The following is a 25,846-nucleotide window of genomic DNA, read 5'->3' on the forward strand; positions in this document are numbered from 1 at the left end:
TAATCACATGCAAAAGAAAAAAATTGTACCCTTACCTTATACCATATATAAAAATTAACTCTAAAAATGTCGAAAACCTAAAATTAAGAGGTAAGCCTATAAAATTCTTAGATGAAAACATTGGGGAAAATCTTCATGATATTGAGTTTGACAACTGTTTAATTGCTATGACACCAAGAACATAGACGACAAACACAAAAAATAGATAAAATTGCACATTAGCAAAATTAATAAATTTTGTACATCAAAGGACATTATCAAGAAAGTAAAAAGATAACCTACAGAATGGCAGAAATATTTGTAAATAATATAGCTGACAAAGAGTTAATATCCAGAGTATGTGAAAAGCTCCTACAACTCCACAAAAACAACCTAATTCAAAAATGGGCAAATGACTTGAACATACATTTCTCTAAAGAAGATATACAAATAACTAACAAGCACTTGAAATAGGGCTCAACACCACTAATTACAAATCAAAACTACAGTGAGATACCACTTCAACTGCAGTGGGTGTGTATGATGGCTACAATTTAAGGAAAACTGGAAAACAAGTGATGGCAACAACGTGGAGCAACATAGCAACTGTTCATAGCAACTTTATTCACAATAGCCGAAAGAAACAACTCAGATGTTCATCGATAGGTAAATGGGTAAACAAAATGTGGTAAGTACATATAGTGGAATACTATTCAGTCATTAAAAGGAATGGCATGTTATTTTATTTATTTTTTATTTTTTTTTAATGTTTATTTATTTTTGAGACAGAGACAGAGCATGAACGGGGGAGGGTCAGAGAGAGAGGGAGACACAGAATCTGAAACAGGCTCCAGGCTCTGAGCTGCCAGCACAGAGCCCAACGCAGGGCTCGAACTCACAGACCGTGAGATCATGACCTGAGCTGAAGTCAGACGCTTAACCGACTGAGCCACCCAGGTGCCCCAGGAATGGCATTTTAATAATGTGCTACAATATGGATGGACCTTGAAAACATTATGCTTAGTGAAATAAGTTAGACACAGAGGGACAAATACATGATTCCACTTAAATTATGTACCTTGAGTAGGCAGATTCATGAGACAAGGTAGAATAGAGGTTATCAAAGTCTAGAGGAAGAGAGAAAGGGAAAGTTTTTGCTTAATGGGTATAGAGTTTATATTGAGGATGATGAAAAACTTGTGGGTGTAGATAGTGTGATAGTTACCAATGAGAATATATATAGTCAGTGCCACTGAATTGTACACTTATAAGTGGTTAAAATGATAAACTATATCATAATGGGATTAATATGATAAATGTTATATATATTTCACATAGTAAAGAAAAAAGCACATTTCAAAAGGTAATCATCTGTTTGACACAGTGCCAGCTATTCACCTTAATTTTCGAGTCGCTGCAATTTATGTTGAACCTACCATCTCTTCAGAAGCTGGTCTGGTAAATATCACCAAACCCAGCAAATGCCTTTCAGTCCTCATTTTATATGAACTGTCTACAAGCTTCAACATTGTTAACCACTGCTGCTAGAAATCTGCCTGTCGTGGTTTTGGTTATGCTTTGCCCAGTTTCTCCTCCTATTTCTTCAACCAATTTTTCCTCACTTCTTTTTTAAGCTCTTCTACCTCTGCCCAAAAGTAGAGAGTCAGAAATCTGGGGATATCCTTCACTCCTGCTTCTCCTGTGTCCTGGATCCAATACCTTCTTAACATGTCAAACTCATTCATCCTGCCAATGAAGCCCAAATTCAAGCATCTGTGGTTTTGTTGGTCTCCTAACAAGTTTGTCTTCTTCCTTGTTTCCTTCTTTCTGGGCTCGTCTCCCTGCCTATGGTATGCATGTCATTCTAAGAAAAATATATAGGTGGTCCCTTTGCAGAGAGTAGACTTCATTAAGATAATAAAGGGGCGCGCTTGGGTGGCTCAGTCAGTTAAGTGTCCAACTTCAACTCAGGTCATGATCTCACGGTTCGTGAGTTTGAGCCTCGTGTCAGGCTCTGTGCTGACAGCTCAAAGCCTGGAACCTGCTTCAGATCCAAGTCTCCCTCTCTCTCTACCCCTCCCCCACTCACGCTCTGTCTCTCTAATAAACATTAAAAAAAATTTGTTAAGATAATAAAGGAAGATTGTTTGCATCTGAACACCGTGTTTGATGCAAAGATGAATAAGGAAAATGAGATAAGAAAATAACTATCCACAGGACATCATGTGGTAACTGGCATAAGAGATAATGCAAAAAGTTCAGAAAAAAAGTAGAGAAAAGAGATTAACATTGAGCTTGGTTTAAAAGGCACAATAAAATCATAAGTAGTTAAGGAATGGTAGGGAGACATTTCAAAAAAGAGAAAGATGGGCACCTAGGTGGCTCATTCGGTTGAGCATCTGACTCCTTGATTTCGGCCCAGGTCATGATCCCAGAACATGGGATCAAGCCCTGTGTAGGGTTCTGCACTGAGCATGGAGCCTGCTTAAGATTTTGTCTCTCTCTCTCTCTCTCTCTCTCTCTGCCCTCTTCCCTGTTCATGTGCTCTCTCTAAAATAAAAAAAAAGAAAGATGTGGTCAGAGAAAGAGAGGCCAGGGAGATACATACAAGATACAGCCAATGTTCCTGTTTTGCTGCAGCATAGGGTGTATATAGTGGATTAATAGAATATAAAGCTAGAAAGGTAGATTTGGCTCAAGTCTGGGAGTGCCTGAAGTACCAGTTTATAGCATATGGGCTTTATGCAGTAGACAGTGAAGAAAGCTCTCAAGTTTTTTGAATGGAGATTATTTTAATCAGCTTTACTGTAGTATAATCTGCATATAATAAAATTCACCCATTTTAAGAAACAGTTTTATGAATTTTAACAATGTTTATAACCATATAACCAACACAAAGTATAAAGCAATTCAATCCCACAAAGAGCCCCTGGTGCCTCTTTATAATTAGTTTCATTCTCCCATCCCCCTGGCAACCATGAATCTGTTCTCTGTCACTATAATTTTGCCCTTCCTAGGATTTTATATAAATGAAATCATACAGTACATAATCATTTGTGTCTGGCCTCTTCCACTTAATGTAATGTGGAAGAGGGATTCTGTTTTAGAAAGATTAATTTGTCCTTCTATGCAGGTTAGGCTGGAGTCATGAGAGTCAGAAAACAGAGATGAGTTAGAAAATGGTTGCATTAGTCTAGAATAAGACTCCAAGCATGACTCAGGATGGAACTAATGAGAGTAAAGAATTTCAGAAAGCTATAGTTTATAATGAGGGTGAAAATTGGGTTAAACAAACATGAGGGAAAAGCCTCCAAAGGAGGCTGCAGTCAGAAAGAAGAAAGCTCAAGAGTGTGAGACTTGGAGAAGGAACATATTCAGGAGATAATGAAATCGAAATGGATAGCACAAGTGGATGTGAAGATCACTAGGAAAGAGGATTAAGGACCTCCATGTCCCCAGTATGTGAGGATACTAATGTGTATGTTGATATGAAGAACAATGGGGAGAGATGAAACTATGAATCAAATATTGATCCTATCCAAGAAGTTAGAAGAGTCTTGACTTTATTACTGGACTACAGAAAAGCACTGGACAAGTAAATGGTGCAGAATTCAAAAGAGGAAAGGCTGTAAAGATTTGGTGGTAGAATGAGAGACTGGAAGTAGCAGTGAGGTGCAGGGACATCTTGACCCTTTCTTTCTTGCCTAGTGCTATGGACTGAGTTGTGTCTCCCTAAAATCCATATGTTGAATCCTTAACCCCCCCAATGGGGGTGGTATTTGGAGATAGGGCCTTTAAGAGATAATTAGTTTTTTAAAAAATTTTTTTAATGTTTATTATTTTTGAGAGACAGAGCATGAGTGGGGTAGGGGCAGAGAGAGAGGGAGAGACAGACTCTGAAGCAGGCTCCAGGCTCTGAGCTGTCAGCACAGAGCCTGATGCAGGACTCGAACCCATGAGCTATGAGATCATGACCTGAGCCGAAGTCGGGCTCTCAACCGACTGAGCCACCCAGGCGCCCCTAGAGATGGTTTTAAATGAGGTAATGAGAATTCCCTATGTCGGAATTCGTGTCCTTATAAGAAGAGACACTAGAGAGCTCGCCATCATTCTCTGCCTGCCATGTGAGGACACTGAGAAGGGGCTGTCTACAAGCCAGGAAGAGTCTTCACCAGAACCCAGCCATGCTGGCACCCTGCTTGCAGACTCCTAGCCTCAAGAGCTGTGAGAAAGTTAGTTTCTGTTGTTTAAGTCTACGGTAGTTTGTTTTGGCAACCCAAGCTGATGAAGATACTCGGTGAGCCCCAGAAATATGGGAGATGGAAGAGCTTCCATTAGATGCTTTCAGAGGAAGTCCCAGCAAGTTCTTAGAAAATAGAATGACAGGGTAGGGAAGACTTGATTCACAGTAGAGAAAGAATTTTAAAAACAGATACATATTTGAAAATTTTCAGGGTTAATTGTCTTTTTTCCTAGACAGGGACTATGGGATTTTGGTGATGTTCATCTAGTTTTCTAAAGAGACACAGAGTAAGAATTGGGGTTCTTTCTAATAGCTGACTCCTCTTCTGTCCGTCCCATATACAGAGCAGTAGTTTATGGGTTAAAAACAAGACTGCAACGAGACTGTCTGAATTCAAACTCTGTTTATCACTTGGTAGCTAGCTATGTGATCAGGAGCACCTTTCTGAACCTCTTTGTGTCTCATGTTCCTCATCTATAAAATGGAGACAATAATTGTTCCTGTCCCATATGATTATTATGAGGATTAAATGAGTTATTGTGAATAAAATACTCAGAATTGGGCCAGATTCAAGATGAATAGTCCTTTATGAACACACAGTATTCAGAGTAATAGTTGTTATGTCCATGAATGGCAGTGTCAGCTAACCATTTCATGAAGCCAAAATCCTATGATGAAGAACAATAATACTCATAACTAAAATTAATTGGGCATTCTTAGGTACCTGGCACTGAGCTGGATCCTTTACATGCATCTCTTTGTTTAATTTTCAACATAGCAAATCAGATATGGTTGTTATACCCATTTTACTGATAAGAAAACTGAGGCAGTGAGCCAAAGTAACCTTGTTTCACAACCTTCCAAACCCTATGGATTTGTACTCTGTATTCCCTGCATTCCTTTCCCTCTCTTTTAATCCATCCATACAAATGCAGCCACTCCCCATATTGGGGCCTGAGAACACTCCAAGAATTCTAAGTAATTAATGTAGGTAATAAAGTTCGTTGGATATGACAATTGTGTCCAGAAGTGATTTCTCAAACTTGTGGAAAAGAACCACATTTACAGTTCATTTAAAAGACTGCATTGTATTAACCTAGTCAGTAGTATCTAGCCTATTAACTCTGCAACTCGACCACTCTGTCTTCAGAATTGGTCTTCATGCTTTTCTTGTCTCTATTGACTGTTTTTTGGTTTTTTTTGTTTTTTTTTTTTTTGTATCTTCTGTCTTTCTTTAGAATTTCCAGATGATATTAATCCTGTTACCAAAGAAAAAGGTGGACCCAGAGGCCCAGAACCTACCCGATATGGAGATTGGGAACGAAAAGGACGCTGTATTGACTTTTAAGCCATATATTATTAATTTCAGTATCTTTTTCTGAATATGTACATCTGAATTAATTTATTTCTCATTATTTTCTCTCTGTATATCCTTTAAGTCATTTAATCTCTATAATGTGTTTAAAAACACAAATAGGGGTGCCTGGGTGGCTCAGTCAGTTAAGCTTCCAACGTTGGCCCAGGTCATGATCCCGCAGTTTGTGGGTTTGAGCCCCGCATCGGGCTCTGTGCTGACAGCTCGGAGCCTGCAGCTTGCAGCTTCAAATTCTGTGTCTCCCTCTCTCTCTGCCCCTCCCCTGCTCATACTCTGTCTCTCAAAAATAAATAAAAATGTTTTAAAAACCCACAAATAATGCCTTGAAAGGAAATATGCTGCTATAAATTAAGAAAGGGGAAATATTTCTACATTAGCACATTAATTTTAATTTAAATATATTGGAGTATATAAAAGATGATTAGAGCTGCATATTTCATCATATTGCATTTTAAATTAATCAGCTGCTTATAAAGTACAAATGTAAATAAAACAAGTTTTAATGATTTTTATTGCTATATGCTAGGTAATAGTGCTTTTTGAATGTGAGTTAAATAACACATTATAGTTTTATAAGGCCACAGTAACAACAGAAAGTCTAGCTCCAGAGACAGATTACTTAGGTTCAAATCCTGGCTCTGCTACTTACCAGCTGTGTGACCTGGGGTAAGTTATTCAGCTTTTCCACACCTCAGCATCTTCATGTGTAAATTGGAAATAATACTGCCCTTTTTGGGCAGTTGAGAACTTTAAATGAGTAGGTACATGTACTTGGAACAGTGCATAGCACAAACCTCTCATTAAGTGTTAGCTATCTGTAAATCGTAAATGTATTTTTCCAAGTCTGTAGGCTTTCTGGGGGGAAATATTTAGAAACTAAGTTTGAAATACTTTAATTGAAATTGTTTTATGAATATAACATTACAAAATCATTAGTAAGAAAATTAGTGATTTTTTGCACCGATGAACTGAGCAGAAATATGCACTCGTTTGTTAAAACAAAATTTAGGTACAGAGGGGCAATTTGTGACAAAAGCAGGGGATGAAATGGGCCAGCTTGGTCAGTTTTGATGACTCAAAAGCTCTTGTCCTGTGGCCTTTGGATAACTGGGTCAGGAAAAGTCAAGGCCAGTTTATAGACATGGAATGGAAAGGAAGAATAGAAATTGCTGGGCTTGCCTGTGGCAACCCATGCTGGCCTCTGGCCTTACTCTGTTACAGGGATTGGGCCTTCAGCCCCCAGGCTACACTGAAATTACCTAGGAAGAAGGGGTTTGCACGGCCTGTAGAAGATAATGCAGTGGGCTGATGATTGTGTGACATGAATTATAAGTGTAGTATTATTTGAGAAGATTGTAGGAGATTTATTTACGTAAATAAACTTTTTGTAATGTGTGTTCTCAGAAACAAACTAACTGGTGTGGTAATTGGGCCTAGTCATCAGTCTTTGTCAACATTTGTTCTTCTAATGGCAGTTACTATGTATGTTGCTAAGTAAGAACCACATTCCTTTAAAAACATTCTGTAATTTAGTCAACCTTCAATTAGCCCACATTAATGGAGGTTTTTATTATGTTACTCCAGAAATACTGTATCAAATTATTTTGTATTGCATATTCTTGCTTGTGTTTATGATGTGATAGAGGAAAGACAACTTAGATACGTCAAACACTAATATAAAGGATGTAACAACCAAAGTGTTGTGTTAAGATAACAGAATCCTTAACCTCTGTTAATAGTAACATGTTTCATGACAGCTGTCAAATATATAGGTAAGATTTGATGGCATGAAAACATTTATGGTCTTTATGTCCATCAAACATTAAATGGAAAAACCTGAAGACTTCAAAAAATGATATAGTAGCAATGGATATGCATCACTCACATCTCCTCCTATGAGAAGCAGAGTTGACTGAGAACCCCAGCTACTACCCCATGGAATCCAACACTGTGTTCCTGCTGAGGACACACTTTCCCCAGGCTGTTCTCAGGCAATGAATGAGTATGCTGGCCCACGCCCCTGGTGGGTGGCATTGACTCAAACACTCCCCATTAACCTGCCCAGTACTTTGTTCAGACCATGCTTTCTTCAGACCATCTGAGACTCTTCCTACCCAATCCTCCTTTCTTTCGCTCTCCCCTTCACAGGAGTCAGACTCTGCCTACTTTTCCCCTTTATAATTCAAAACATCTCCCCAATAAATCTCTCACATCTAATCCCATCTTATCATTTGTTTCTCAGAGAACCCAAACTAACATGGATGATTTTAAAAGAACAGCTTATAGAAGAGCAATTTATAGGCAGGATTTGTTTTCTAGTACAATCATAGTCTAATCACTTAAATTTTACATTGGAGATTTCTGGGAAATTATAGGTTGTACTTTTATATAGAAGGCACCATGGAGCATTGTTCCTATTAGGTGTTTTGGTAGAATTAAATTATGCCCATCCTTTTTTCTTATTTTGATGTCAGTTGCTGTGACCTACTAGTCAAAATATAATACTGCCTATTATTAAACTTGAAGAACCAGGGGCACCTGGGTGGCTCAGTCAGTTAAGTGTCTGGCGTTGGCTCGGGTCATGATCTCGTGGTCTGTGGGTTCCAGCCCCACATTGGGCTCTGTGCTGACAGCTCAGAGCCTGGAGCCTGCTTTGGATTCTGTGTCTCTCTCTCTGCCCCTCCCCTGCTAACACTCTTTCTCTCACAAAAATAAAATAACTTTTAAAATGTTTGGAAGCCATAAAAAAAAAAAAAAACAAACTGTAAACTGGGGGCTAATACTCAATTTCACAGGAAAATAAAACAAACTTTTAATAAAAAAAAAATCAAATAAAATAACTTTGAAAAAAATGAAAATAAAAAAATAAACTTGAAGAACCAGCCTAAAGCCATATTCTGCAAGTAAATAACAAATGTTCATTAGATGGATAGAATAGTTTACAATGAGAGAACTTAGTAAAAGTAATTGTTAGTGTGTTGTATCAGGAATTTTAATGATAATTTCAGAACAGGACAGTAATTTTTATAAGTACAACATAAGAATGGCAATGGAGTGTTAGTTAACCAATACTGATTGATCAATTTGGGAAGAAAAGCAAAATGAAGAATGCCCAAGTTCATTCCTTCGTTCTGTTGATTGTCTCATTTAATCAGTGATTATTTGTCTACCATGTTCCAGATACTCTGCTAGGCTTTGTATATTTGGTGACGAATGAAACAGAGCCCTTGCCATCCTGGCATAAAATCTGATGGATTTGATCTGCACATGAGAACAGTTCCAAAAGACAACTGATTGAAGACAGTGCATAGCAAGTGACTGTATTTCACCCCAACAAAGCCAAAGGGAACTTCCTGTGTTTGATGAAGATACCACTTTCTGGATTTTGTTACTAGACGACTGTTTAGAGACCTAAGTTTTCACCTTTTTAACTCTAAACTGATTCTGTGAGCTATGAATCAAGTCAGATATCCATTCTGTGATCAGTTGTGCTCTGACCTTGCCAAATATCAGACATTGACCTAGACACTGACCAAGAAGATGTGGAGTGAACAGAGTGATATAATTAAAATTCCTGGACATGTAAAGATTCTTCAAGCAATTTCTGGCTCCAGAAAAGCATTTTTGGTAGGCATCCCTCTGCACAACCACTGGCACTAAAGCTGTCTCTGATTTCCCTAAGCTAGGACTGGCTGCTATGAATGAATTATAAAGATTATTGAATCATCCATACAAATGAGGGTATGTGTGAATATTAGGAAATATTTATGATTATTAGTATTCGGTGTTCTGTGTCCTCTGGGGACCATGTTCTCAGTCTGTCTCCTTGAGAGCTTTCATTTCTAGAAATAGATAACTCTCTTCTGACCCTCCCATTGACTTTGGTCTTGGTCTAACATATGCTGCTTTTCATCTCCCTCTCCTTAGTGGGAGCAGTACTGTGTATTCTCTCTAAACCACCTTATCTCTTATGATCACCCAAATCTGGATGGAAATTTTAAAAGGCAGCCTTCTTGGGGTCAGTCAGTTAAGCGTCCGACTTCAGCTCAGGTCGTGATCTCACAGTTCATGGGTTCGAGCCACACCTCAGGCTCTGTGCTGACAGCTCAGATCATGGAGCCCGCTTCAGATTCTGTGTCTCCCTGTCTGCCACTCCCCCACTCACACTCTGTCTCTCTCTCATAAATAAATAAACATTAAAAAAATGTATAAAAGGCAGGCTTCTCTGTTATTCAAAGTTTTCAGATAAAGTAAGAGAACCTACTGTGTTTCTGTGGCGGTTGAACTTTTTGTTCTTAAAACCCTCAAAAGGTCTTTGGAGCCCCCTAAGTTGTTTAGGACCCCAAGGAACTTTTGTTTATGTTTGTAACATCTATTGATATTTACTATATTAGGAATGAAAACTGAGCAGTCTTTAAAATATTTAATTAGTTTTAAAATAACCCCACAATTGGGGCACCTGACTGGCTCAGTGGAGCATGTGACTCTTGATCTCAAGGTCATGAGTTCCAGCCCCACATGGGGTATAGAGATTACTTAAAAATAAAAAATAAATTAAAAAAAAAACATAATAAACTCATTACATGTTAGCATATAATAGCATTTTTTTTGGAAAAATAAAATTTTTCCAAAACCAAAAAAATTAAGAAGGATGGTATTGTTTCCTATTTTTGTAATTCTCTTTAATGTCTAACAGTAGAAGGCAGCTGTATTTTCATATCATCTTCTGCATTCAATCTGTTGGGGTATTGGTTTTTTGTTTTGTTTTGTTTTTTAATTTTAACATTTATTATTGAGAGACACAGAGACACAGAGCATGAGCAGGGGAGGGGTAGAGAGAGGGCAAGACACAGAATCTGAAGTAGGCTCCAGGCTCTGAGCTGTCAGCACAGAGCCCGATGCGGGGCTCAAACTCACAAACTGAGATCATGACCTGAGCCGAAAGCGGTCACTTAACCGACTGAGCCACCCAGGTGCCCCTGGGGTATTGTTTTGATTGAGGTCTATCTAAGAAAAAAGCTGGCTTCACACAGATACATAGTTAGAAAAGGGAGGATCTCGCAGATCCCCTAAAAGGGTCTTGGGGACCCCTAGAGTCCTTGGACCACACACTTCGAAGAGCTGCTGAGCCAATTTAAGTAGAAAGAAGGTACTAAATGCAGACTCTTTGGAAGGGCGAGCAGAACAGGCCAAGCCTCTAAAACCAATATCAGAACCACACAACAGTGCTGGCTGGAGAAAGGAACTGTTGTCTGAAATCCAGGTCAACTGCACATCTTGCAGGCAGCAACCTGCCACCACCACTGCTACGGACCTTGGAACCCCTGAGGCTGCTGCTGACCACACTGGCAAACCAAAGTCCTAGTAGAGTTTTTTCCCCCTCATCTAACCTGTATCTGAATCACTGTCTTATGTGAGTGGACACTAAAGTCAGATGTTTACCCTAGTGGAGGATAGGACATGTACTTTTATCGAATTCTGTGTGGGTAAGGGAGGCTCCACATGGGGAACTATCAGGTGTAGAGATGATGTTCAAAGAATTTTGTACAGATGTTATTGTTGACCACTATCCTCTGAGAAAACTAGTTAGGAGTCAGTTTTATTGGGGTATAGAAGTGTAAAATACTTAAAGTATAATGTCGATGTGTAAACATGAGGTATGAGTAATCCCTAAAACATGCTGAATGGCTATTCCTGTTCATTTGAAGAATGTTTCCATAAAGTTTGGTCATTTGAGCCTATTAATTTCTTTTTATGCCACTTATATAGTCTTTGTTTAATGAAATGAACATTAGTTATGTGAAAGTTGCTTAAAATTCAGTAGCAGCCCATATTCATTTAAAATACAGTCTAAGGGCACCTGAATGGCTCAGTCGGTTAAGCGTCCAGCTTCAGTTCAGGTCATGATCTCGCAGTTCTTGGGTTCGAGCCCTGTGTTGGGCTCTGTGCTGACAGCTCGAAGCCTGGAGCCTGCTTTGGATTCTGTGTCTCCCTCTCTTTCTACCCCTCCCCTGCTCACACTCGGTCTCTTTGTTTCTCTCAAAAATGAATAAACATTAAAAAAGAAAAAAGAAAAGAAAAGAAAAGGAAAGGAAAGAAAGAAAGAAAGAAAGAAAGAAAGAAAGAAAGAAAGAAAGAAAGAAAATAGAGAATTTGGGGTGCCTGGGTGGCTCAGTCGGTTAAGCATCATCCAAGCATCCAACTCTTGATTTCAGCTCAGGTCACAATCTCATGGTTCATGGGTTCAAACTTCACGTCGCTCTCTGTGCTGACAGTGAGGGGCCTGCTTGGGATTCTCTTTCTCTCCCCCTTTCTCTGCCCCTCCCCTCAAAATAATAAATAAAAACTTAAAACACAGTCTAGATATATTTAGGCCCTGTATTTCTAACTTAGATGTGGAATGTGAATCTTGTCTACCTACAGCCTTGAAACCGCAAGTACTCCTAATGAGGTGTTGCCAGTATAAAGGAATCATGGACAGATTGAGAAGGGAATTTTTGTTATGCAGGTGTGAGAAGGGGATGAAAATCAAAGGAGCTTGTGGAAGCACCTTAGAATATTGGAAGCTGAAAACATACAATGGAGAAAACTAGGAGAGTGTCTGCAGGGTTGTCTGTCTTTGGACCCTTTGGAAAAATCTGAATTTATAAACTGAGATATTATAGACTGGACTGTAACCATTATCTTAAAACATTGCCTATTTCTAAGCACAGAAGATCAGTGTAGTTAAGTTGGCACCTACAACTTTACAGATAATTAAAAGTTTGGATTCTTTGGGTTTATCAGAAGAGCTCCTATTTTGTCTCTTCCGTAAGTCAATGACTCAGGTGGATCCCTTATTTTTAAAAAAGCTTATATAAGATTTTATTGTGATAGTATCCTCTCATTTTCTGCTGGCCAGAAACGTCAGAACTTCTGAGTGGGTTGTCTCCCATCAAATCCGAACACTTGATTACATGACCCTCTGCCATTGTCCACACCCACACACTAAATGTTTCAACTGGACAAAACAACCCAGATCTTTTTACTTCACAGTTTTATATAGATAGGTTAACGCAGATTAGAATGCCCCCTGCCTTTCTCTACAAACACATACCTTTTCTCTCTTCCTCTGGTCCTTTGCTGGAATGAGGCAAGGTATAAATTACATAAGTGAAATGACCTTCTCTACTTCAAAAAGAAAAAAAAGATTCCTGTCAGACCTTAATGTTTTTCCATGTGATGAATCCCAACCACCTCTCATCAAGCCTGCCCCTGCAGCAGCTCCTCATCCCTACTGTAGATGCCACTGGGGGCACACGCAACACTGCCCTGCATGTATGGACTGTAGTGTTTGTGGTGACTTGGCCCTTGTCCTCCTTCCCAATCTGTGTTTTTCTGTTCTGAAGGTTCTGAGAGTAAGTTAAATTCTGCCAATTAGATGCACTTGATGAGATTTGAAAGGGCATGTGAGGCAGGGCTGTCATCCCGTTGCTAGCTTTTTAGGTGGCAGGCTCAGCCACTCAGACTTCAGATTGTCCTGGAGTGCTGCTGCACTAGGCCCTAGCCTTGTAAGGTCAAGAGGCATCGCAACATCTGTGACTCCGGATTCCTGGGTCACTACTACGTTGGCGTATTGTACTGACCAGTTCCAGATAGAGACTTCTCATTCCCCACCTTCCCCACTGTGGCTGAGGTGATGGCCACCCCCTGCCATAAGCCATTTTGGCCATCTTTTTCTTGAAATTCTTCCTAGAAATTCGTTCTGGAGTCTACCCACCTAGCCCTTCCACTGTCCTCACTTGAATACCTTCCCACTTAGAGTAACTAGAGAGGTTTCTGTTTCCTAAGTTGAATCCTGACTGTCAAGCTGTTTATCTGTGAATAGACCACTTATGTCCTGTTTTGTTCCTAGATTCTGTACTTCCTTTTCTCTATATATCTGAAGCTACTTGACCGCCACCCACACGGCAATCCCTACTGCAGCTGACTAATAGGAGTTCCAGAACGACAGAGAAACAAGGTAGAAATTATTAAAGAGGCAATACAAGACTATTTAGCAGAATCAAAGAATATATTACCAGACTAAAGAGGCCCACCAATACTAATTCCAAGTCATAATGAAATTATAGACTACTCAGGATGGTCAAAAATCTTCCAAAGAAGAGGTGGGGTGGGGGGGAGTCCATAGAAAAGAACAAATGGTACCAAACTTTCCAGCAGGACACTGGAAAATAGTGAAGCAATCTGATCCAATTTTTCTGAGGGTAAAGTTTTTTCATTTAGAATTCAGTACAGAATTTCATTTAGAATTCAAATGTGAGCATAAAACATATACAATTAAGTATGAATAGACTAAAAATAGTTTCAGACAGCAAAGCCTAGGGAAAAAAGCTTTACTCCCATATACCCCATCTTAAGAAGCTGCTGGTGGATGGGTTTTAGCAAAAGATGGTATAAAAATTAAATAAAATAGATGGGATCCAGGAAGCAAGACATTCAACATAAGGGGTTCAGTAAAGGAAGATTCCAGGGCACAGCTGAGTAATAGCCCAGAGAACAACCAGCCTGGACAAGAGTAAGAGGTGGGAGGTGTGTGGAAGGAAGATATGGGAGAGAGAGGGAAGTGGAAAGATGTATTATTTAATGTGCTTGAGCATTAGATAACTCATTGATAAGCATTTGACAAATGTTGGAGAATTTAGGAAACATCAACAGGAACATAGGAAACTATGCAAACAAAAAAAATGAGATAATTTTTAAATTATCAACTCTAGGAAAAACAAAACTTTGTACAAGAAAAAATGTGTACCTGCAGTAGTACACTGCCTGTTTCAGAAGGTAGCTCAGAATGTATATGATTATTACATAATCACAACAGTTTTTAAAACATTATTTGTTGAATTTTTTCAAGTCACGACTTACCTGTAAGGAGAGGAGCAGGGAGAAGTGGGCAAAAGACGGTAGTGTTAGAGAACTCAATCTACAACTCTGTATTAAGAAGCCATTATCAAGAGGTAATGGCTAAAATCGATTACTCCAGAAATAACAGTGTATGTATATCATTTAGAAATATGGAGGTAAACACCAGGAGAACCAACTGAAAGAGCTGAAAGTGGTAGCCCCAGGAGGTGAATTGGCTAGGCAGGAACTGCTGTTTTTCATTAGAAGCTCTACTTCATTAGAAGCTCTATTTTGTAAAATAAATGAATATATTAGTTATTCTAAGAATGCATATGGGTTTATTGGGAAAATTTAGAAAACAAAGTATGAGGAAGAAAACAAAATGATCTATGAAACCTCTATACCTGCTTAACCTTTGGTGAATTGTCCTTCAATTGTCTTAAGTATGTAGATATGTTTTTTATGTAGGCGTTATTCTAACAATTTCATAGCCAAAATTATATTTCACTATTTTAATCTTCACTCTCTTAGTCACAAGTGATATTAAACACTTCTCCCTATGTTTATCAGCCTTTTGCATTTCCTCTATTAATTGTTTTTACTTGTCTCTTGTTCATTTTCTTTTGGATATTGGTCTTTCTATTTTATCAATTTGTATGAGACTTTTGCTTTTCAATTCTGCTTGATTAGGCTGAAATTTTTATTTTTATGGGGTCACTTAAAAATTTTTTTTTTGGTATAATTTGGCCTCTATGTCCTTAACTTATTAATATCCCTTAACAAATTCCTTTGGCGTTTCTTGCCCATGATGAAGTTCCAAGTTCTGTGTCCTTCCTGGTCTGGCCTTTGACATCTGTTCAGTCCTGTCTTCCACAGGCCCCTTCCATTCCAGTCAAGACCTACCACTCAAAGCCTCTCAAACAGGCTTTTCAGTATCTCCACACCTTGACAGATAAACATGCTTTCTGCCTGAAATGACTTTTCTTTCCTCAAAAACACCTTTTGAGCTATACCTCACCTTTTTGACTATCTTTTCTGTGTTATTTCCACATTCAACTATTACAGACATACTAACTTGTTTTAGAATTAATTTTCAATTCTGTCTCCTCCATTAGTCTGTGGGCTTCCTTACCTATCTTTGTTCAGCTTTGAACCCCCAGTTGCAGTACAGTGCTGGGTATTTAATAAACAATAAATGTCGGCTCAGTGTTGAATAATTCATTATTTGTGGTAGGCAGAATTCCATAATGACCTCAAGATTCCCTCCCCGTGGTGTATGTGAACTGTATAATCCCCTCCCCTTCCAGTGCAAGTAGGACCTGTGAATATGATGAGATAGTCATTCTCTTTTTGTTTTTGTTTTGTTTTAGAAAGAGAGAGAGCATGAGCCGGGGAGAGGGGCAGAGGGAGAAAGAATCTCAAGCAGGCTCCAAGCTCAGCATGGATCCTGACACAGGGCTCAGTCCCAACCATGACCCTTGGATCATGACCTGAGCCAAAATGAAAAGTCAGACACTCAACCAACTGAGCCACTCAGGTGCCCCAAGATAGTCATTCTCTTGGTTAGTTTACATTATAGGACAAAGGTGTTGGAATAGTTGTTCTAGTGGTCGTGTTGCCTTTGTAAGACTCCACTGTAGCCAACTTGAGGAAGATTCTCCTGCTGGCTGTGAAGAAGATGCTCTGTTGTGAAAGTGCCATGAGCTAGAACCTGAAGGCAGCTTCTAGGAGCTGAGAGTGATCCCAGTTGACAGCCAGCAAGAAAACAAGGACCTGAGTTCTGCGACCATAGGCTCTGAATTCTGCCAACCACCTGAATGAGGATGGAAGAGGATTCTGAGACTCCGATAAGATCCCAGCCCCAGCGGACAACTTGATTTCAGTCCAATGAGACCCTGAGGACAGGGCCTAACTGACAGGTAGGTTCTCAGCTTAGTCCAAGGAAGCTGTAGATAAGCTTGTGCTGCTTTAAGTGACTAAATTTGTTGTAATTTCTTATGCACCAGTAGAAAACTGATAGAGCCTTCAAGCTGCTATTACTAGGGCATTGGCCTTGAATTGCAGGAGAAATGACTGGGTGGGCTTTAAGACCTTATAGTTTGGACAACATGGATCCTTATTTTGATTGTTTGTACACAAAATCCTTCTAAAAGACCTGCCCTGCCAAACTCTCACCATTGTGTCTCTTAAGAGAAACAAAGCCCTATGACCAGCAGGCATTCTTCTCTGTGCCAACCTCCTATTGATCAACAACAAAATTTACTTACTGCCCTTGGGTTCCTTCTTGCCATGCTCTGTCTACATATAATATCATTCCTGTTATTTTGCAGTGAATCTCCCTTCCCTATGGAACCACATATGTGTGAACTACCACCTGCTGTTTTTTGTGACAACTTTTGTATGCTGCATTAAGCCCGCTTGACTGAATCCTCAGTAGCCCACAGCCTGGTCTTGTTCATGGCCCAGAAGGTAGATCTGCTTCTTTCGCAGACTCCCCTCTAATAACAGTTAACCTGGCCCAATATTCTAGATTTGGGCTGGGTGGGTCCCTCAGGTGTGATAAAATGATTAATCTAAGTCATTGAAAGAACATTTAAATATATAATGCTATTTGCTTTAATTTAGAAAATATAATGAGAAGCATTTTTATAACTTTGAATTGCTATAAAAAGTGTCCACAATTCTTTTAGGTATTGATTTATTAAATAAAAATGCACTTATGAAAGATGAAGTTAGGGCAGGCCAAGTTAATGTGCTGCTTGAGGGAAGACAGAAGGGCTGGAAGGGCTGGGAAGGGCCAAGTTGTGAGGAATTTAACCCAGTAACAGACTTGGTCTCAAAATATCTGAGACTGGGCCTGGTCTTAACATCATTTTTATAAGGATATAAGCTGAGCCACAAGGCAATTGCCCTCTGTTTTCTGTAAATGAACCAAGAACTTCAGGCTATATGAGAGACCTCATTTGCCTTTCAGAAACACTAAATTCACTTAAACTACCCGTGTTATTTGTGTTTAATTTTTTAAGGAAATCTAAAAATAGTGTACTAGAAATGGGAATCTGTAGGGGTGCCTGGGTGGCTCAGTCAATTAACAGATGACTCTTAATATCAGCTCAGGTCATACTGTCATGGTTCATGAGATGGAGTCCCATACAGAGCCTGCTTGGGATTCTCTCTCCCTCTCTCTGCCCCTCCCCCTGCTTAAATAAATAAACATTAAAAAAAGAAAAAAGATAGGAATCTATAAGTACAGCAAGTGCCAAAACAACAGAATAAAGTGTCTTTACCATGTTCAGATGCTTTCCAAAATGTTAGAATAATTAAAATGTAAAAGGCAAAAATAGTTTTAGAAGAGAATAATGCTGACATTTTCAGATACCCTGCCAAAGCAAAGCTCCTCTTCTGGCGTGTAGCAGCCTGACTTCAGCGATCACCAGTGGGGGATTGAGCTCCTGCTGACTTCCTGCCAGGCCCCTCCACCCCCACATGCCATCCCCACTGCAGGCAACCGAGCAGGCCTTGTCACCACACCAGGGTCAAGTCACTAAAAAGATGCTTGGGCGAGAAATGTCCTAGCTATTTCAGTAATTGAAATATGAAGTATTTCCTGTTTTCCCCTTCACAAGGTGAGTACTAGAGAAATTTTTCAGGACACGTGCAGAACCAACTCAAGACCTACATATCATGATTTGATTTAAGCCCCCTTAGAGAACTTGCTTTTCTCCAAACTTTTTCATCCTATACTTAGTAACATTCCTACACTAGAATCACTCCCAAAAGGCTCTCTAAATACATACTTGTCACAGTTAAAGATAATAAGTGCACGTTAACATGTGTATAACTCATTAGAATGTGTTAATTACTTTTGGTATATTCATTGCCACTTGGCATTAAGCAATCTCCTGTGGAAAGATACCAGCTATCATCTTTATTATTGTGGCTTAAGCTTTTATTATGGAAATTTTAAAAATATACAAAAGTAGAGAGAATGATATGTGTCCCCCATGTATGTACCCATCACCCAAGTTTAACAATTATTAATATTTATCAACAGTTATTAATTTTGTTTCATTATCCCCTTATCCACACTTTTTCTCTCCGCTGAGATATTTTATGGCAAACAACTTTTGACTAGATGTGTAATATTTTGTAGAGTGAAGTTAAGCAAATTTCAGAGAATAAGTCCCTTACTGGACAGCCTGTCTAGCTGTTGGTGGGTGATGTTAGCAGAGGTTGTCAGCAAGAAGGAAGTACTAACTAGTTGAGGAGTGGGGTACTGAAAGGTCAATGAGGTTTTTTAAATGGATATTTTCTGAGAAAGAAACAATTGATCTTGACTGCAAACAAACAAAAAAAAAAAAAAGGAAAGAAAAGAAAAGAAGAGGTCTAATTTTAAGGCTTTGTTTCATCTTAAGTATAGGAATATTGTGTCTATATTTTCATTTATTTCAAAGTATTTATTAGACTTAAAATACTCATAATTACACTGAGTTTAAACATCCTGTTGTAGGCAGGCTGGGAACCCATTGGTTCTCACTTTCTCAGTTTCACAACCTATTCTTAAAGACCAAGGACAGTGATTTCACAAATTTTAGGAAATATATTAAAAAGTTTCACCATCTTTTACATTCAGGAAAATTATTATTTTGTTTCAGTTCTCTTTGATTATATAGTATATTTCCATTTCTTTTCCTTTGGAGAAGTGGCAGTTAAACTCTTTGGGACTGTTAACTATTCCTTAAACAAATCTCTATTTCCAAATATTCACCATACAGTCAGTCCTTCAAGTAGTCCCTTGTCTATCTTTAAGTGTAAATGTAACCTAAGTGACTAAGTCCTCCTTACACTAGCATGTTTGGGAAAGGGGGGCTATTCCAGGACAATGTGTTCCTAACTGCAGAGGTGACCTCCTTGCCACTTGGCCACTCAGTGCCTGTCTGCGGCTCATAGTCCTGCCCATACCTCCATCACCCATGCTTCCTCTCAGAGGGATGCTGATGTTGCCAGTCATGACATGATGCAGGGTGCAAGGAGAGGTCCATACTTCCCTGTACTTCTGACACAGAGGTACACGCTGTTTCTCACACCATCCTCTCAAGGTTTGAGGGGACTGAGATTGTGTTGCGGGCAGCACAAGACAGGGTACGCTAACATGATAAGGTAAGCTATTACGGAAAAATCCACTGGTTTTTTTTTTTTTTTTTTTGATGTTATTGGTTTCCTTCAATCCTTGTACCCTCAACAGAGAAGTATAAATTCTCTATCCCTTTCATCAATCCAGTAAGAAAAGGCCAGTCTTGTGTTTTAAGGCCCAAGTTCTTTTTACTCTCTGACTCCACCAGGGAATCTATTGTGATTCGGATTCTTTGAGGGAGGCTAAACTGGGCTGCCTCTGAAGGAAGGGGGAGGAGGGCTCAGGCTTTGGCCTCAGGAGGGAGTGTGGCCCATTTGTACCCTACCCCAAGCAGCACCCCTGCTGGAAACACCTTTGAGGGGATGGAATGGGGATACCTGGGGACCAAATGCCAAGTGCCCCAGATTGGAGAGCTGTATTCATTTCCTAGGGCTGCCACATCAAAGTATCACAAACTGCCTTGCCTGGCTTAAAACAACAGGAATTTATACTCTCACCATTGTGGAGGCCAGAAGTCTGAAAATCAAGGTGTCAGCAGAGTCATGCTCCCTCTGAAACCTGTAGAGGCGAATCCTTCCTTGCCTCTTTCTAGCTTCTGATGGAATGCGGACAGTCCATGGCATTCCTTGGTTTGCAGGCACACAACTGCAATCTCTGCCGTTGTAGTCACATGGCATTCTCATCGTGTGTCTCTGTTTTCACATGACCATCTTCTCATAAGGACACCAGTCATATTGGAGTAGGGGCTCACCCTACTTCAGTATGACCTCATCTTAACAAATTACGTCTGCAATGACCCTCTTTCCAAATAAGGTCATATTTTGAGGTATTGGTCTTAGGACCTCAACATATCTTTTTTGGGGAGAGACACCCATAACAAGAACCATGGTACAAGATACCTGTACCAAGCCTGCTATGGAGGAGGCAGCCACCAGCCTTTGAATAGGCCAAGCAAGCTTGAATAATGAGTGTTTTCAGCATTGACCAATCAAAGACCAGAGGCCATCCCCACATTTTCTAAGTTGTGTAAGCATTTAGAGACTCTGACACAACCTGAAGAGGGTAAGGAAAACTCCGTCACTCCACCTCCACCATCCCAAATAATATGACTGCTTCTACTCCCTGGGAGGACAGATACACTGATTCTGCACTTGAGTGCATGGAAACATATTCAGATGATTGCACTTGACATCATGGTTCTTAATGCTCCCTGGGCCATCCCTACCTCCAGCCATTTCTCACTGGCTGCTTTTTCTCCCCTAATGCCTCACTCTTTCATTTTCTGTCCACAGTTGCTAGTGTTCTACCTTTGGAATACTCTTTTATTTTCCATTTGAAACCTTTGTGGACCGTATACACATAAGCAAAAAAACAAAGGTCATTTCCTAGTCAAAAGGAACCATCTACTCCTAGTCGGCAGGCTTAATAATAAAACATTTTGCAGTAACAATTTCTCTTCAATACATCCTATATAAAATTTGTAAAAAGATCTTATTACCCTGGCCGACCCTATAAGCAGCAGGGAAGAGACAGAAAAACATGTTCCTCTCCTCATAGAGTCAGTCCCTAGGTGTTGAGAATATGAGAGGCTGGATTTTTTTCTTCCAGTTATATAAAAATCAAACAAATTTCTGCTCAAGTTCATTTGAAATATCACCACTCTGATTTTTCCTTAGTTTTAAAACTAGAATCTGTCTACAATTTTTTAAGTCCCATAAATAGCAACCTCCTACTCAGAGACAAAATGGAAACCTCTGTACACTGCTCTGTAATCAAAGCATCTTCACACAATTGCGCATAGAAGTCCAAGAAATAAGGCAAAGACAGGCAAACTATATTTATAAAAGCATTTAAATGTTATGTAAAAGCATTTTAGTTATATTTGATAATACAAGTAATTATCAATAAAATTGCCAAACCACTTTATTTATTGAATACTTTTTAAAAATTCCCCTTTAAAACAATGAAAAGGTGGGGCTGTAGGAAACTGCCCTCACCTTCCCTTAATAGAATATCATTAAGACAGTTCTAACAGTCTGAATACAGGATCGTTTTACAAAGAAGAATTAAATTTGTTTTTTTAAATACATATATGTAGGGCACCTGGGTGGTTCAGTCGATTGAGCTTCCAACTTTGTCTCAGTTCACTATCTCAGGGTTCATGAATTCAAGCCCCACATCCAGCTCTCTGCTGTCCACACAGAGCCTGCTTCAGATCCTCTGTCTCCCTCTCTCTCTCTCTCTCTGTCCCGCTTGTGCTATCTCTCTCTCAAAAAAAAATATTTAAAATACATATATGTACCTATAATATTTCTTTATGGCTGTGCATGTTTGTGATCCAATGCCTGAATATACCCACAGCCAGCCCAGGGAAAATTACTGCATTTCACTGACCTATTTACCTAAAGCTTTATTAGCCATAACCTATTAAAATGTAAAAGAGGGAAAGGGGGTGGTGGGGACCAGAGAATGCTGCCTGGATTCTATTGTTTAAGAACTGAGAGCAGTGCCTGGAGTGTACTGTTGCAGGGTAGAACGAGAGTGGGGCAGATGCATTTGAGGAAGGGTGTTGGGATGAGGGTAAGATGTTTATCTTAGAATCATGGCTTCTAGACCCTGACCACAGGTCTTAGATCTTGGAAGTACTTAGAGGTATCTAATGTTCAGCCGAGTAAACAAGTGCAGAGACTAATAAGTGACCTAGATGAGCTCACCCTCTCACTAGCTCTAGGGCCAGTACTTAGCTTTCTAGACCTCCAAGTCAGTGCTTGCAACCCTCCCTTCTACCCTCCTCCCATCCCACTCCTCCACTTCATTGCTTCTTTTAAAACTAAATTTAAAATGACTGACTTAGAAAAGGAAGTTTCCAGTTTGAATTCGTTTTGAGGTTTATATGTTAGATCACTAATGTATTTTCCTCTGTATTAAGCCATTTCAAAGTATGACGTATAATGTAGATGAAACTGATAGTCCAGCAAATATGTTTTTAACTTTAGAAACAGTTGCATTTGCAGAGATTCTCAGCAAGCCTATTTGTCTCTTAACTGCTTCTAGAATTTAAAGGGGCACAGTCAAGAACAGCGTTATATGATTACTTGCCTAAATATGTTATCCTGGCCTCTGGCATCTGGGTAACACTATTAGTATTTCAACTCCCTCTTTGCCCCAGCAGCTATCAGCTTGAATTCATTTCCCCACACAATCCATTACCCTCTGAAAGACATTTAGCAATACATCATACACTCACACCAAGAAATATGAGCATTGACAGTTTAATAGCCAGTTACAAATCATTTCCATAAAGTTTATGAGTTATTTCTTGGGTTTAAAAGTATTGATACAAACAAAATTACATACTGGTAATTTTTTTTTATTTATGAAACCATCCATTTTCCTTTATTTACTCCCAAGCAAAGCAAAACAAAGCAAAACAAAACAAAACAGCATACTTGTTACATTTTTCTTAAGTCAAACCAGGGTGTTAACTCTTCACAGGGTGAAGAGTCAATATACAAGGTATTCAATGAAAATTAATCGAGGCCACTCTAAAAAATATCACTTGTGCAAACCAAACCCATTTGTCATTCATATTCTTGAGAATAAGTAACTGGTGAAACTCAATGATCAACTCTTTATTTACCACCTGAAATTTTTATAGTGACTAGTGCAGTCATTTTGACTCCTCACTTTCAGCTTCCCAGCATCCATACTAAGGTTAGAATTATTCAGAACTGGCGGATGATCATGTGGTATAATAATATGGTTGGTTTTTAGAATGGCACATTCATCACCTTCCCCATAATGGCTGCTTTTCCTTGAAACTGTTCTCTCACCTGGGACAAGCCCGTCACCTGTATATAGAGAGCACCCTGGTGTCTCCTGTCAACATCAAGGTGGTGATATTAAAGATGGACAAACCTCCCTCCAACTCATTCTCACAAAGGCCCTTGGCCATTGTACCGATTGTCCTTGTGAACCCGACATCATGTCTGTATCATGGGACAACACCCCTTGTATGCTGAGCCCAGGGCCTGGAGCAAAGCCAAAGCCAGACTGGGGTCCCCTTCAGCAGAGGTGTCTGGATGGTGGGAAGCTCCACACCTTCTCACAGAGCCTGTGGCTACCCTTCCACCTTTCCTGGAGCTACCACCAGCTCTAGTTAAATTGATCAGAAGTTAAAACTGGACACTGCCTATGTATTACAAATCCCAGATGTTATCCAGAGCAGAGGAGAATAATTAGGAAATTAAACAATTTATGAACTAATTGCTTCAGAGGCTCTTGAGAAGTAGCTGTAGCTAAATAAGAACGTGGACAGTGCATGAATTCTCCATTCAGTTCCTGCAAGCCAGGAATTCAGGTTCATCAAATCCTTTTGGAAGGTAAGATTTCTGGTCAAGGTGGAAAATCTTACTTAAGGAAATGAATAATCCCAATTATAGAAGAATCAAAGAACTTGGAATAAACCAAAGAATTGCTGTCTCCAGTCCTCTTATCTCATGGATAAGAAAACTCAAGCTTAGAGAGAGTAAGTGTGGGAAACACAAGATCACATGGTCTCCTACCCTCTCATGTAAGACTAAAGTAACTCAACCAACCAAAGCAGCCTCTCTTGATTCAGCCTCCTTCATCAGGGTACCCATTGCCAAGGGTACCCGAGAGGTGGCAAATAGTTATCCACCAAGAAACTGTCTGGCCCATGTCCCAGGAATCTTTCAGAAATTGTACTGGGTTCTAGTTTACTGACTTTTTCCCTATTATTATGAAATAGCCCTTTCCATTTCTTTTTTATTTTTTTTTTAAATAATTTATTGTCAAGTTAGCTAACATACAGTGTAAACAGTGTAGTCTTGGCTTCAGGAGTAGATTCCCGTGATTCATCACTTACATACAATACCCAGTGCTCATCCCAACAAGTGCCCTGCTCAATTCCCATCACCCACTTTCCCTGCCTCCCCTCCTACCCACCCCCACTCACTCCCCATCAACGCTCAGTTTGTTTTCTGTATTTAGGAGTCTCTTAGGGTTTGTCTCCCTCTCCTTAACTTATTGTTTCTTCCCTTCCCCTATGGTCTTCTGTTAGATTTCCCAAATTCCACATATGAGTAAAAACATATGATATCTATCTTTCTCTGACTTATTTCACTTAGCATAATACCGTCCAGTTCCATCCATGTTGTTGCAAATGGAAAGATTTCATTCTTTTTCATCACTGAGGAGTATTCCATTGTATATATACATACCACATCTTCTTTATCCATTCATCAGTTGATGGACATTTGGTCTCTTTCCATAATTTGGCTGTTGTTGATAGCACTGCTATAAACATTGGGGTACATGTGTCCCTAAGAATCAGCACTCCTGTATCCTTTGAATAAATTCCTAGTTGTGAGAAATAGCCATTTTCAAATGAAATATGGATATATATATTTATGTGCCAAACTATACATAGAATGGCTTACTGTTTATGCACATAGCATTCTGCACAATGCTTTCACTGCCATTCATTAATATGTTTAGTAGGATCATATCAAATTTGAAAAGAAAATTACCAGTCTGAACCAACACTTTGATTAACTCCAAGCAGAATTAAATGTCAATTTGTGAGAGTGCTAACATTATCTTGAAAACAAAATACACTAAAATTATTATAAAAATAAAAATAGACCACTACTTTTACTTGGTTTGTACCCATTTTTGTTCTTAGAATTACAAAAATGAACACATTTGATAATTTCCCCCTAATAAGAGTATGTATATATATGCATATATAATACATTCAAACAGATAAATACACACATTTACACATATACACATATTAGGTACAGAAAAGTTAGATGATTTTGTAATGTTTATTTTTGAGAGAGAGAGTATGAATGGGGAAGGGGCAGAGAGAGAGGGAGATACAGAATCCAAAGCTGTTTTCAGGCTTTGAGCTGTCAGCACAGAACCTGATGCAGGGCTCGAACTCAAGGACTGCAAGATCATGACCTGAGCCAAAGTTGGACACTCAACCAACTGAGCCACCCAGGCGTCCCCCAGAAAACTTAGATTCTTAAAGCTGAGCAGGGAATTACTCCTAGGAAATAGTACCCCCCAACATTCCCACCCCACCCCCATGCATTGACTCCTATATCCATCAGCATACACTGGGATCTGCTGAGGTAATAAATAACCCTTGGGTTGGGGGCCCAAGGGTCTTTTTTTTTTTTTTTTTTTTTTTTTTTTTTTT

The 25,846-nt window shown here is 39.3% G+C and overlaps 1 protein-coding gene and 1 long non-coding RNA gene across 2 annotated transcripts in view; both read left to right on the plus strand.

Annotated features, from left to right (window-relative positions):
• Positions 1-12,056, plus strand: part of SDHAF4 (succinate dehydrogenase complex assembly factor 4) — a 35,820-nt gene extending 23,764 nt beyond the window's left edge. Inside the window, exon 3 of the mRNA XM_049653887.1 lies at positions 5,461-12,056. Coding sequence (XP_049509844.1) covers positions 5,461-5,570 — 110 coding nt within the window. The 3' untranslated portion in view covers positions 5,571-12,056. The remainder of the gene's footprint in view (positions 1-5,460) is intronic.
• A 3,132-nt stretch (positions 12,057-15,188) lies between these two features.
• LOC125938621 (uncharacterized) overlaps positions 15,189-25,846 on the plus strand; it is a 32,117-nt gene continuing 21,459 nt past the window's right edge. The window contains exon 1 of the long non-coding RNA XR_007462754.1: positions 15,189-16,399. This is a non-coding gene — a long non-coding RNA (uncharacterized LOC125938621). The remainder of the gene's footprint in view (positions 16,400-25,846) is intronic.

This window comes from Panthera uncia (genome assembly GCF_023721935.1).
Source record: "Panthera uncia isolate 11264 chromosome B2 unlocalized genomic scaffold, Puncia_PCG_1.0 HiC_scaffold_24, whole genome shotgun sequence".
NCBI lineage: Eukaryota > Metazoa > Chordata > Mammalia > Carnivora > Felidae > Panthera > Panthera uncia.